We start from the raw sequence: 13,817 nt of genomic DNA, 5'->3' as shown, positions 1-13,817 counted from the left end.
CAGTCTGCCGCTATATAAACTGCCTGGATCATGAATAAATCAGCAGTTCACTTTACCTGCTCTTTCTTTTGCACTCTTAAAGTGGTGACCGAGTGATTCCCGGCCATTAGCGGACTCGCACAGCGACTCAGTCTTGGCTTCAGGAGCTTACTTCCGCCTCTTACGGGCTAATCACGGGCGCTGAACCAGCGCTTAAGCGTGTTGGGACTTTGTCGGCAAAATCACCAGCTGCCATTAGCAGACCTCACACGGGCGTGCTCCTGCGCGCAGATGCGAGTACCTTACTCCATTTGCGAGGACAAAGAGCTAATATGGACGCCGGACATCCCTTCCCTTGTTCAGTTAACCGCTGACCTCGCTGACCGGAGGTCTACCTCTCCCATATCACCTCGCGTCAGTCCCCGCGCCGATGCTCACGCCTCCACACCCCTGCCTGCGCCCGCATTTCCCCAGCCCGAGGGACAATCAGGGCAGCCCTGTCCATAAAACTGCTGCCCGTTCACGCAGGGGAATCCGTCGGGCGTGGCTCTACAGGGTCGAGAGCCAGTTCAGGATTGCGGATCTTAATGACGAGGTGCTGCAGGCAGGTATAGTACTCAACGCCCTTCCGGAGGAGATCTACGGGAAGCTCGTCCCATGAGTGTCTGACCCATGCCCCCTTACCCACCACCTCCTGAAGAAAACCCTCCTCGAGACATGCTCCCTGCCAGTTGCCGAGCGGGCCGCCCGCGCCCTTGACCTCGCCATCGACCCGCAGCAGGATCAGAGTGTCATGGAGTCATGGGGCATGATCCAAGACCTCCTCCTCCCAGACACCGACGGCAGTAAAAAAGAAGCGCGAAAATAAGCCTGTCAGCGGGAGCTCCTCCTCCTCCAGCTCCTCCCGGAGGTCCGCACAAATCCCTGAGCCTCCCTACGCGATGCCCCCTCGAAAACCCTGATTTGCACAGCACAACACTTGACGGACTCTGTGAAGGCAACGAAGCAGGTACCAGCGCCCACAATCCCAGTCAACACCATCCAGCAGGAGGGCACAGAGCAAGAGGTGAATGTCGTCACCAGGAGTTCCCCGCGTCTTTGCCACTACCACAGGTGGTTTGGCAAGGGTGCCCAGAACTGCCTGCCGCCCTGTTCATTAGCCCGTTCAAAAAAAGGGGGAGGCGGCAGCCAGCAGGACAAGCCGCCATGGCAGCAGAAGAACCCAGGTGCCCAGAACCAGTAGGCTTCTACGTCCGCGACACCGTCTGGCAGGATGATGCTGGTCGACACGGGGGCCGTTAGATCAATCTTCCTGGCATCTAGAGAGGACCGCAAGCGAGAACTGGACCCAGCTGCCTCCCTGACAGCCACCAACGGGTCCCCCCATCCTCTCCTATGGAACAAGGCCCTGTCGACTCATCCTTGGCCGGAGGTACTCCTGGGACTTTGTCGCCGGACATTAGGACCCGGCTCCTGGGTGCAGATTTCACGCACTTCGGGCTGGCAGTCGACGTTGAGCCGGAAGCGCCTCGACAGACTCCTGCCAGTCCCTCCCGCGGCGAACAGGACCCAAAGGCGCCCCACCATCTGCTCCACCGCCCCACCAGTACTCGCAGCTGCTGACGGAGTTCCCTGGTGTTCAGGCCCGAGTTCCGCCAAAGTCTGGGGCCCCAGCCAAACATGGCATATATCACCACATAAAAACAAAGGCCCCCTGCACGCAAGTTCGAGGCTTCTCGCTTGCCTTCAGGAGCCAGAGACGCGTTTGCCGAAATGGAACGGATGGGAATCTGTAATAAGGCCTCCAGCCCGTGGGCCTCCCTCCACATGGTGCAGAAACCGACGGCTCCTGGAGACCCTGCGGCAACTACAGGCAGCTCAACCTCGCAACAGAACCTGACCATTATCCCCTGCCGAACATGCAGGACCTCACAGCCTTCCTTCCACAGGGCCAAAATATTTATTAAGTTGGATCTCTTTGAAATCCTATTTTCAGGTACCGTCGCGCCAGAGGACATACCAAAGACTGCCATCATCACGCCTTCGGTCCTAATGTGTTCGCCTTCTCTACGCTTGGCCTGAGGAACGCTGGGGCTAATTTCCAGCGGCTCATGGGACAGCATCCTGGGGACCTAAAGTTCTGCGCCTACTATGTAGATGACATCCTTATATTTTTCCAGGCCCCACAAGGAGCACCAGAAACACATCCGGCAGTCCTGCAGCGCCTGCAGGAGAATGGCCTCGTCGTGCGTTTCGACAAATGCACCGCGCACAGAAAGCCGACTTCCTGGGCCACGAGGTATCCCCAGATGGCGCCCATCCGCCACATCCAAAGTCGCAGCCGTCACCAAGTTCCCGTCCCCACCTCCGTCAAGGCCGCCCAAGAATTTCGGGATGGTGAACTACTACAGGAGGTTCATCCTCGGGATCGCGACACACCACGGCCCTGACGGAGACCCTGAAAGGCCTACCAAAATCCTTGTTGTGGGGACCCAGCCAGCAGCAGGCCTTCCCGGCGAAGGTCAGCCATCGCCGAGGGCAACCACCTTGGCCCACCAGGGATCCCAGTGTACTGTGCAGTCCGGCACTTTAGTTTCCCTGGAGGGCACGCCCCACAATCTATATGGACCACCAGCCGCTGGTCCACACGCTTCATCAAGCAAGGGGACGCGTGGTCTTCCAGGAAGCAGCAGCATCTCTCGGCCATCGCCAGTTCACCTGCTCCGTGAGAAGTACCTCCCGGCAGGAAGAACCCCTGTGGCGGACGCCCTCTCAGAGTCGAGCTGAACGCCGGTGCAGCTGGGGATCAACTTCAAAGACCTCGCCAGGGAGCAGGCCACCGACCCAGAGACCCCAGCCTACTGCACCGCCATCATGTCCCTAAAGTGGAGGGACATGCCCCTCACCCCCGGGGGCCCAAATCTCCTCTGCGACGTCAGCACCGGCCAGCCCCGCCCCCTAATGCCAGCTTCCCGCCACCGCCAGGTATTCGACATCATCCACGGCCTGTCACATCCCCTCCGCAGGACGCACGCCAAGCTGCTGTCAGAGAAGTTCGTCTGGCACGGAGTGCAGAAGGACGCGAGGACCTGGGCGAGGCAGTGCCTGCATTGCCAAACCAGCAAGGTGGGGCAGCACACCGAATCCGGGGTAGGCGAGTTCCCACAGCCAATGCAAGAAGCCACTGCCAGTGCATGCCCCGCCATCCTGTCCGAATTGTGGTCCGCCCTGGCCCAGCTGCTGGGGACAGCTCATCACACCACCACAGCCTACAACCCGGCCGCCAACGGCTTGGTTGAGCGCTTTCACAGGTCCCTGAAGGCGTCCCTTATGGCCCGCTGTACCGCAGAGGACTGGAAGTACCAGCTGCTGTGGGTCCTCCTCAGGTTGAGGACCGCCCCCAGGGCCGATGGCACCCCGTCTGCAGCCGAGAAAACCTACGGTGAGCCCCTTGTGGTCCCAGGCGAGCTAGTGACAGAGGATCGCCACAACCCATTGGTCCAGAGGCTTCGCGAAATCGTCGGCAAGTTCGCCTCCTGCAAGAGGACATATACCGACAGGTCGGCCACCTTCACACCGCCCGGGCTGGCCTCCACTACCCACATCTTCGTCAGGGATGACACCGTCCGCCCGCCAGTGACCAGGCCTTCCACGTGCTGGAACGGAACAGCAAGGCGTTCCTGCTCGCACTTCATGGGAGGAACGATTGGGTGTCAATCGACCGAGTCAAGCCCGCCCTCCTGGAGGAGAACACAGCTGTCAGCACACCGCACCCTCCGCCAGTGCAGCCACCGCCGCAGCCGGGCCCTTGTAAGAAGTGGACACGTGGCCGCCCCTGGAAAAGGTCGCCCACACCCGCAATCAGCCACCCTCACACACAGGACGCCCCTCCGTTGTCCTCACGCAGCCGGGGCACCCTTCAACGCCCCAGCAGATACACTGACTAATCAGACGTTGCCTACGTGTTGGGGGGGGGAGTATTTGTAAAGTCCCTGCTGAGCAAGTTTTCTTTGGCGATGGCCCATTTTCTTTGTATCTGCAATTCGTCACACCTGACGGGGCAGGTCACATAAATTCAATTATTTAAACTGTGTATGTAATTATTTATCTGTCCTCAATTTATGTACCGTGTATTTTCTTTTCACAGGCATCAAGATTGTATTCAACTTTAATTCTGTCTATTTTCACATTGTAAATTGTACTCTCGCTCGCTGTATTTATTGTTAATTGTTATCGACCTCAGGTCACCTATGCCCTCATTGTGTTTCGCGGCGCGACGGCAGTCTGCCGCTTTATAAACCTCCTGGATCATGAATAAATCAGCAGTTCACTTCTACCTGCTCGTTTCTTTTGCACCTCTTAAAAATGAAAGGACTGAATAACCCTCCATATGTCTTTTTATTGCCATTTGGCTAATGCAGTAGGCCTACCCATGTAAATTCGAACAAGGTGGGTCTCCTAAGGTTAATATAGTTATGAATATCATATGTTTTTTATTTCTTCCAGTTCTTTCGTTAACACACACACACACACACCTGGGCAAAAGCGAGGTTTAGGCTTAGTAGATGATTCTTGGGTTTGCATTATATCCAAGAATAAGAACAGATATAATACAATCATACTCCAAGCACAACAAAAGTAAGGAAAAAACAAAGATGAAGTACAGGTAGAACAGCCAGGAAATGTTCAGGCAGAGGAAGACAGTATTGCGTCCACTCTCGATGAAGGGTATAAGGCAAGTGGTTACACAACTCAGAGAAGGGAGATGGTGAGGGAACCCCTTGCCTCTCCCACCGGTAGTGCAACTACCGAACAGCCTTGTTGTGTAGAATAGCCTGCTCCAGCTTACGCTGGAGGTAATTCATACGTAAAGACCGATAGTTTGCATTTGTGTAGGAACAATTAACAAAGAACCAATGGACCATGAGGTCCACAACAAAGTACACAATTCAAATACAAGAAAATTTTGCGACATCAACCCAAAAACACTACATTTATATATTTTCGTTACTTCTAGATCATTAAGCATTAACTTTTATAAACTTTAACCACGTTAAGATGTGGACGACAAAAATAGAAAGAGATTACATAAGCACACTACATGAACCGGCTTTTTACTGCAAAGATACAAGTTGGTTGAGAAACTGTGAGGTGTACTAGACTCCTACCTGCTTACAGTAGTTCCCCCAATAAAAGACAAGGAACGCACCTCTGCATGGTCCCTCGACACCTCGTATTGCTAGTCAAATTATTTACGTTGGTTAATTGATCAAAAATTATAATGACAGTCTTAACTATTACCAGCAACCCACATCACTCAACATAAAAAAAGGATAAAAAAAATTCTGTTCAAATTTTATGCTGCATAATGTCAGTAGATTGAGAGTAGGGACAGTACCCTTGTCGTGAAAAAATTGGATCCGTTTTTTCCCGACAATCCCTCACAACGTTCTGGATATGTGAACAGAAGGGAGAAGCAGGCGGCCGAGTTCATGGTTCTCATTTGTCTCTAAATGTGTTCGAGAAGTATATTAGTGTCAGGCAGATTGCCTATACAGTTTAAGCAGTATCTTGAGTATTAGAAGGGCTCTCTTTTCAGTGATTCAGATGTAATTTTTGATCAATTATAAAAGGTATTGCTTAATGATCTAGAAGTAACGTAAATATATAATTGTAGTCTTTTTGGGTCGATGTCGCAAAATTTTCTTGTATTTGAATTGTGTACTTTGTTGTGGACCTCATGGTTCATTGGTTCTTTGTTAATTGTTCCTACACAAATACAGACTATCTGTCTTTGCATATGAATTACCTCCAGCGCAAGCTGGAGCAGGCTATTCTACACAACAAGGTTGTTTGGTAGTTGCACTACCGGTGGGAGAGGCAAGGGGTTCCCTCACCATCTCCCTTCTCCAAGTCATGTAACCACTTGCCCTATACCCTTCATCAAGAATGGATGCAATACTGTCTTCCTCTGCCTGAACGTTTCCTGGCTGTTCTACCTGTACTTCATCTTCGTTTTTTCCTTACTTTTGTTGTGCTTGAAGCATGATTGTGATATATCTATTCTTATTCTTGGATATAATACAAACCCAAGAATCATCTACTAAGCCTAAACCTCGCTTTTGCCCAGGTGTGGGCAATTGCTTTCTCTCACCCTTCAAGATAGACCCCACACCTTTTGCACCAGATGCTGCAAGCAAGTGTGTTCAGTGACTAATACTTGTCCCAAGTGTTGTGATTGGTCCCCGGAGTAGTGGAAGAGGTTCACTGGGAAGAGGAAATCCAAGAAGGCTGCTCATCTGTCTTTGGAGGGGTATTCTCCTCCAAGGATACCAGGTAGTTTCTTGTCTCTTCCCATGTGATTCCGTTCTACTGCTTCTTCATCTAGGGGAGAAATCACTCCTCCACATTTCCCTGGTGCTTCGACAGTGGGGGTGTTGGTATGGGGAGCGGGGCCCTCTCACAATCTCTTGAAGGCTTCCTCCAGTTACTCCAGGTGGGGTGGGCGAGCATTCTCCCCCTGGGCAAGGGGGGGAAGCCTCTGATATTCCATCTTTTCCAGGTCTGGGAGAGATCAGGAAGACCTTTCAAGATCTTAGGAGCCTCTGGCCATCCCTAGGTCTTCCAGGGGAACCATTAGTGTGGGGTTTGATTGCACATCTTAGTGCATCCAACCAGCCTCCTGTCTCTACGGTGTCAGTAACTGGGACTACAGTTTCAGTTATGGGATCTAAGGCCACCATGACAACTGTCATGGCTCCCTCGGTCTTTCATCCAGTTCCATCAACATCAATGCACCCCCGATGTCTCCTGACGTTAAGGATCTTCTCCTGGATGAATTGATGAAGTGGTATCTTCTCCACTGGCTTGCACCTCCGCCCTTCTTCTTCTGAGGATCCCATTAGGCGGACAGACCCGAAGAGGAAGAAGGTGGTGGCTCTAGACCACAAGAAGACCTCTTCCCCGTCTGAGGGGTCCCGTTAGGCGGACAGACCCGAAGAGGGGAAGGGTGGCAGCTCTAGACTATGAAAAGGCCTGTGGGCCCTGTCACAATGTATCTTGTTCTCCAGAACAAGCACAAAGATCTCTACAACTATCCCCCATCCCAGGACGGGGAACCCGCATCTTGGATGTTCTTGGACATTCGGGGCATGAAGTACAACTCTCCCGTGTCCAAGGCCGGGGACCCGCATCTCAGGTGTCTCCGGACGTCCAAGGCACGGAATGTGCCTATCCCCTGTCTCGGGACAGGGGACCGGTGCCTCTGGTGGCCCTGGACATCCAAGGCGCGCAAGCAGTGTGCCCTTGGACCAGCCACGACGTGGCTGATGCCCAGGGCACCAGTACCAGACACCATCTGATGCCCAGTAAAGATTCTTCCATACAGAGCTCCAAGGTTCCCACCTGGAGGCTCATTCCCATCACGGTAGCAACGTTGTCTAGGGAACACTCCTGTGCCCCGGTCAATCCGCACTCATGGGTCTCCTCGACCCATTGCCCCAAAGGTTCTTACCTCCGGGCTCCAATGGACCCTTGCTGCTACAATAAGCGTTCAAAGTCCCCGGACCGAGACGCGGTCTACAAAGAGAGAGGGGGGGTGAGCAACATGCAGCAGTCGCCCCCACCCCCGAGTCCTCGACCCAGGACACGGCTTCATTGAGCCGCGCCTTGGATGATCGGAGGATCAGGTCCCGAGGTAGTGATGCTGACCCTAGGGTTCACACACTAGATAGACCAGTAGAGGCCTTGGCCTCGGCCTCGAAGAAAAGTCCTGCATGTTGTTGGGACAGACCATGCTCTCGCACGACAAGGCACAATCATTCTTCCGGGGGCAGTTCTTCTCACGTTTGCATGAGCAAGCCTGCTCTCCCCGAGATAGCTCCTGTGTGCGTTCATGAGGGCATGTGTGATCTCCCAGGGACAACCCCCATTCACCTTCGCATGATGGGAGTTCTCCCAGACCTGTACACTGATCGTTCCTGCGGGTTGACAGTCGTTCACGGCCTTCCTCTCCTACTGGGGCTTTGGCCTGCAGAAGATCAACAAACGGTGCTAGGCCCCTCTCACCAGTTCCTTCAACCTCCTGGAGCTATACAGGAAGCTGCGGAACACACAGGACTCGGGTTGGTGATAAGGATTTGGCCTCCCATCGCAGCACTTCATATGTATCTGATGAAGGTTTCTCACCCACAGAAAGAACATCTCTGGAGGACCGTAACTCAGAAGAGTCGGAAGGTCCTCTCCCCAAGGACGCAGATACTCCTGAGCTGCAGAGCTCCTACATTGAGATTGTTAAATTGATCCATCAGTACAACAAACTCAGCGACGAGACCCTGGCTGACGAGGGAGTTGTTCCTTTGGGCCTCAAAGCTCTGGTTGGGACCTGCTTGAAATCCTTACCATGAATAGAGCTGCCATGGTCAAAACTTGCAGAATCAGTCCTGGATCAGGCGAATTCTCTCGTCTCCGGAAGGGAGAACTCACTTCGAGCCAGCCGCCATTTAAGCTGCTTCCTCCACCACTCCCTCGTTCAGAAGAAGTTTTACAAACCATCAAAGAGAGCAATCCTGATTGCACAGACCGACCCAGACATAGTTCATCTCGGTCCAGGTCTGTCATTATAGTATTTCTGAATGGAAAACATCTCCCTCTCACATCAGGAGTCAGCCACATTGGAAACAACTGCCATGGCAGCGTTTCAAGCGGTCACTTCGATCAACCACTGGTCTACAACAGTAGCCAAGGTTATCACTTCCTCTTCGTCACTCCCTTGCGAGGAAATAGATAACTTTAACAGACTCTTCCTGTATGGAGGTAAGACCATTTCTTACCTGCCCACCAGACAGCTAACCTATGGGCAAACTTGACACTTGAGAGGTGAGATGCAGCTCTCTGCCGAATTCTAAAGTTTGTAAGTCCCGAGTCGGTCTTAACCTTAAGGAACGGACCTTTGCCGGGTTCCACTTTTCTCTTTGACAGAAAACAAGTGGACACTGCAGTGGATCACTGAAGGGCGGATGACAATGACCGCCTTGTCCACAGTGCAGTGGCAAATACCTCAGGGCCTTTGTGCGCCACTGCAGCCCAACCCTCAAGTCAGGCTGGCCCTTCTTCTGCAGGTCCTAGGAAACCACAAAACCCTAAGGCCCCTCGCAAGAATACCCAGCCTTCTTCGGGCCCCTGTCAGGAAGGGTGCAAGACAGCACCCCTTTCGTTCCTCTACTCAGCCAGAGAAAGGAGGCAGGGAGAAGAAGAAGGGAGGAGGACACTAGGGGTGGCATTCCCCTCCATATGCTGCCAATGGTGTAGGGTGCTGTCAAGCCATTGGGCAACATGGCAGTGACACAGAGCGGAGGCCTGGATAGTGAATGTCCTTTGGGCGGGCTATTAAGTACTTGTGACAGACCCATCTCCAGGCTTTTACAGCAGGATCTTTCTCATGGAGAAAGCATCAGGGGGGATGGAGACCAGTCATAGACCTCTCAGCTTTGAATCGATTTGTTCGACAGACTCGATTCAAAATGGAAATGACTCAGTCAGTTTTAGCAGCCGTCAGGGAGTCTGACTTCATGCTTATGGTGGATCTGCAAGATGCGCTTTTCCAGATAACCATCCATCAGTCCTCTCACAAGTACCTCTGCTTTGTTCTCAACGGGACAGTGTATCAATTCAGGGCACTTTACTTCGGGCTATCAACTGCTCCACAGGTGTTCACGAGAGTGTTCACCTTTGTTTCAACTTGGGCCCATTCTCACAGGATATGTCTCCTGAAGTATCTTGATGATTGGCTAGCCCTGGCAAACTCTCATTTGCAGTTGCTCCAGGACAGAGATAGTCTCCTCGAATTTTGTCACTGCTTAGGCATTGTGATAAATCTCGAGATGTCAGACCTCGTACCCAAGCAGAGGATAAAGTATCTGGGCTTGCTGATAGATACGGTAGCAGTGAGAGTCTTTCCATCAGACTCCCATATCAGCAAGTTCAAGGAGACAGCACAGTTATTCCTGTCCCAACAGGAACAATCAGCTCGAATGTGGCAAGTTGTTCTTGATTACCTGTTGTCTTTGGAGAAGCTGGTCCCTCGTGGGTGACTTCACCTTCGATCCCCCCAATGGAGAATGAAGGAGTTCTGGTCTCAAGCACGGGATCTGCCGTCCCTTCCCATTCCTCTCTCAAGAGAAGTGAGACAGGACCTAGCCTGGTGGCTAGACAACAGGAACCTCATAATAGGAGTCCAACTTCACACTCCCCCTCCCGAGATGCTTCTGTTTTCGGACGCCTCGGGGGAAGGATGCGTTGCACACCTGGAGGAGTTATTAATCTCAGGTGTGTGGAATCAGAACAAAAAGCTCTTTCTCATAACATCCTGGAGCTCAAGGCAGCCTTTCTGGCTCTCCAGGAGTTCCAGGATCGAGTAGAGGGGCACTCTGTGGAACTCATGAGTGACAATACTGCAGTAGTGGCTTGCGTCAACAAACAAGGGGGACTAGTGTCTCTCCAACTTCACCAGTTGACGGTGCAAGTGCACAAGTGGGCAATAGCACACACAGTGGAGCTGTCAGCCAGATACATTCCAGAAAAAAAGAATGTAGTAGCAAACAAACTCAGCTGTCAGGATCAAGTAATAGGGACAGAAAGGTCTCTATACTCAGACATTGTGGGAAGATTTTTCAATCTGTGGGGACGAACAGTGATAGATCTCTTTACAGCACAGCACAACAGGAAGTTTCTGGTGTTTTTCTCAGTCATCCCAGATCCCCCAGATCCTTGAGCTGCAGCAGAGGACACCTTTCAGCACACGTTGGACAATCAGAGCAGATTCACATAAAGGTGTTAGTCATTGTACTGGCTGCAGATTGTCCAATCCAGAATTTTCTAATATTAGAAATCATTCAAATATATGTAATACCAGTATTAATTATTCTAACTTCTCTGTTTTGGGCCAAACAATTCATCCAGACGACCTGCTCATTTTAGAATAGTTATTTATTAAGCAGCTAGTGCCCTAGTTGAACTCACGCACCACCTCTGTACAGTTGTATCTGGCTTGAGCCAGTTTTCTTTGCTGCTTTCCATATCCCTTTTAGTCATTCAGTCTTCAACTTTTAGTCTAGCAGGTGCTTTTTCTGAATTGTCTTGTTTTAATGTATATTTATATAGCATGCTGAGACTCTTGAAGTTGTTAGTTTTATTTCTTGTATTATAATTTGTGTATTTCCTCTTTTAGCCTTGATGATGTAACTATGTGCTACAAAATGTGTTGGCAAATGAATATCACCTACAGATGACCAACTGTCTACTTGTCACCCTGTCCTGATATATGCTGTGGCCTGCTTGCGCCAACAACTCCTGTCCTATATATATATTTATAAATATTTCTGCTGTTCGCCTTCAATGTATTTATTTGTAGAAGTATTAATCATACTGACCAAGACAGGGAAAAGTCTTTGTCCCTGAGGGTCCGCTAGACAGTTCAACACTTTAATCGTTAATTTGTAGCAAAGAACTCGGCGCATTAGGGATTTAACCCCCATAGGAAAATTTCCATAATCAACCTTATGATAGGTGGCCTTAAGCTCTGTACTTGTTCTTTTGGCGGATGTTTTGACAAATTTCAGACCCCCGAGGGCATGAACGAATGCCCTGTTTTGACCCAGCAATGGTCAGACAAAAAACAGAGAATCAGGCCTTCACAGAGAGTGCACTTGTACCGGTCCTCCAACCTATGCTTCTGCCTATCGTCTTTATAAATTAGTGAATTAGAAGACTGCTAGCATCAAGACTTCGATGTGTCCGTTGTATGTTGAAATAGCCTAATCGTCCAGCGGTAAGTCTGATTTTAGTTCAAAACTTTGTCAATTTACTAGTCTTTTTCTGTATTTCCCGTTTCTTTGTTTCAGTCTTTCACCACCCTATCCACCCAAGCATTTTGTTTTACGAGGTCTAGATTAAGCCTAAGTTTTATTGTTTAGCGTCATCCAGTTATTCTAGTGAATTAACTAGAAGTAGGAAGGTTAAGTGTCATTTTATTCTTTATGCCGCCTTGTGTATCGATCTATTTGTTTTGGAAGAGCCGTTTGTTTTCAATATCCATCTTGTGAGTGAAATTGACTGCATGTTGGGCTTGTTAAGTAAATTCCTAATTCACTGAATATTTTTTTTTGAGCCGAGAATAGTTTTGGCTGGCGACCTTGAGAATCGACTGTCTTTGAGGTTAATTTGTAGCTTCATTGACAGATTAAATTATCCCCTATCAGGCAAGGCCTTATAAAAACTACGAAAATCAAGTAATAACCTCATCAGCCAAGTCTCACGTGTAACTATATATATATATATATATATATATATATATATATATATATATATATATATATATATATATATATATATATATATATATATATATATATATATATATATATATATATATCAGTAAAATGGAGTCTTATTGATCATTTATTGTTCAATTTACGTAAATTTTCGCCCTGCAAACCAAAATACACATAACCTGTCACTTGAAATCAAGAGTTAACCTCAAAGACAGTCAGCATAGCCAAAGGTCGCCAGTTAAAAATAATTAACCTTAACAAAGAATATTCAAGGAATAAAGACTTTATGATAGACGTCACCAACTGCGGGCGCATACAAAGAATCTCTACTCATTAAGATGGTTTTAAATTTCAAACGCAACAATTCCTTCCAAACAGTGAATTAGGCATAACGAATAGTAGAGTATTAAAAATGACTTGCTTGCCTAAACCCTGGACTTACTGGGACAATTACGGGAGTTCAACAATATAATAATTCTGACTTAATCTAGACTTCGATGTTGAGCATATCCTGTAAGTGGTGGCTGGAGAATGAAACAAAGAAAGATTTGGGAAGTACAGAAAAGAGGATAAAAGAATGGGCTAAGTTTTGAACAAAAGAGACTTTACCTTAGGACGAACGTTGTTGCGCGTCAACGGACGACTGAAGTCCTTGCAATTGCTTCTTGACTTCACTAATAGAATAATAGACAAAGGGGAAGAGGTCAACTCCCAGACGTGTTGTCTCCCAAAGCTTGGTTCTCTCTGCCTGTTCCTGACCGGCCTAGGTCAAAACAGTCATGCCCTAGATGCTCCGTTTCTGTTATAAAACATTCGCCAAGAGACAGGTAGAAAGGAAAAAAGGACCTTAGGACCACCTATTTTTAAGGCTGATATGGAAATTTTTCCTATAGGGGAAATGCCTAAATGCTACCTATCCTTTCCAAACGGACATTAAAGTTTGAACTGAAGACGCTCCTAATGTAGACAACATCTTTTACTGGTCTTGGTCAGGCTGATATTATTTACAATCAAAAGTTACGAGGGCAAACAGCAGTAATATTTATAAAAGCTCCCCCCCTTAAGAGGGCCTTCACTCCTTTCGGGCTTGAAGGTTTGTACTAAACAAGCTGTTACTCTCCTCTATTAGGTTACTCTTCTTCCCTCTGAGCAGATTAGTCCTGGAAATAGCCTACCTAGCTACAGAACTACCTAACCTAGATAGGATATGAGTTATAATCACTACTTTCTAATTAAACACTAATTTTAATAGTACTAGAAGGTGCTTACGGTTATTATAGGCTACCTCCTTCAATCACGATGTTTTTAGACCTAGCCTAGTGGTACATTCTATGGTATTCCTAGCCTAACCTATTTTAACCTGCCGTCAGAGCAATACATAAATTAATGTTCTAACTAATTACAACTTGGTTTTATGTTTAATACAATTAATAATTACTAGTTAATTCATGAGTGGTGCCTCATGATAAATGGGTGCCTCACTGAGGTCTTAGGCCACGTGTCGAGCAT

General features: G+C 49.0%; 1 protein-coding gene across 1 annotated transcript; it reads left to right on the top strand.

The window, feature by feature from the left end:
- The first annotated feature begins 10,270 nt into the window (after nucleotides 1-10,270).
- Nucleotides 10,271-10,750, top strand: LOC136844010 (uncharacterized). The gene has a single exon (XM_067113020.1). It carries the CDS (start codon nucleotides 10,271-10,273, stop codon nucleotides 10,748-10,750), a length of 480 nt encoding a protein of 159 aa, XP_066969121.1.
- Nucleotides 10,751-13,817: the final 3,067 nt, after the last annotated feature.

This window comes from Macrobrachium rosenbergii, chromosome 12 (genome assembly GCF_040412425.1).
Source record: "Macrobrachium rosenbergii isolate ZJJX-2024 chromosome 12, ASM4041242v1, whole genome shotgun sequence".
Classification (NCBI taxonomy): Eukaryota; Metazoa; Arthropoda; class Malacostraca; order Decapoda; family Palaemonidae; genus Macrobrachium; species Macrobrachium rosenbergii.
This window is presented reverse-complemented; position numbering and strand designations above follow the sequence as displayed.

Excerpts from the sequence above, each read along its gene's own strand:
- LOC136844010 (XM_067113020.1), top strand. The coding sequence starts at position 10,271 with ATGCGTTGCACACCTGGAGGAGTTATTAATCTCAGGTGTGTGGAATCA.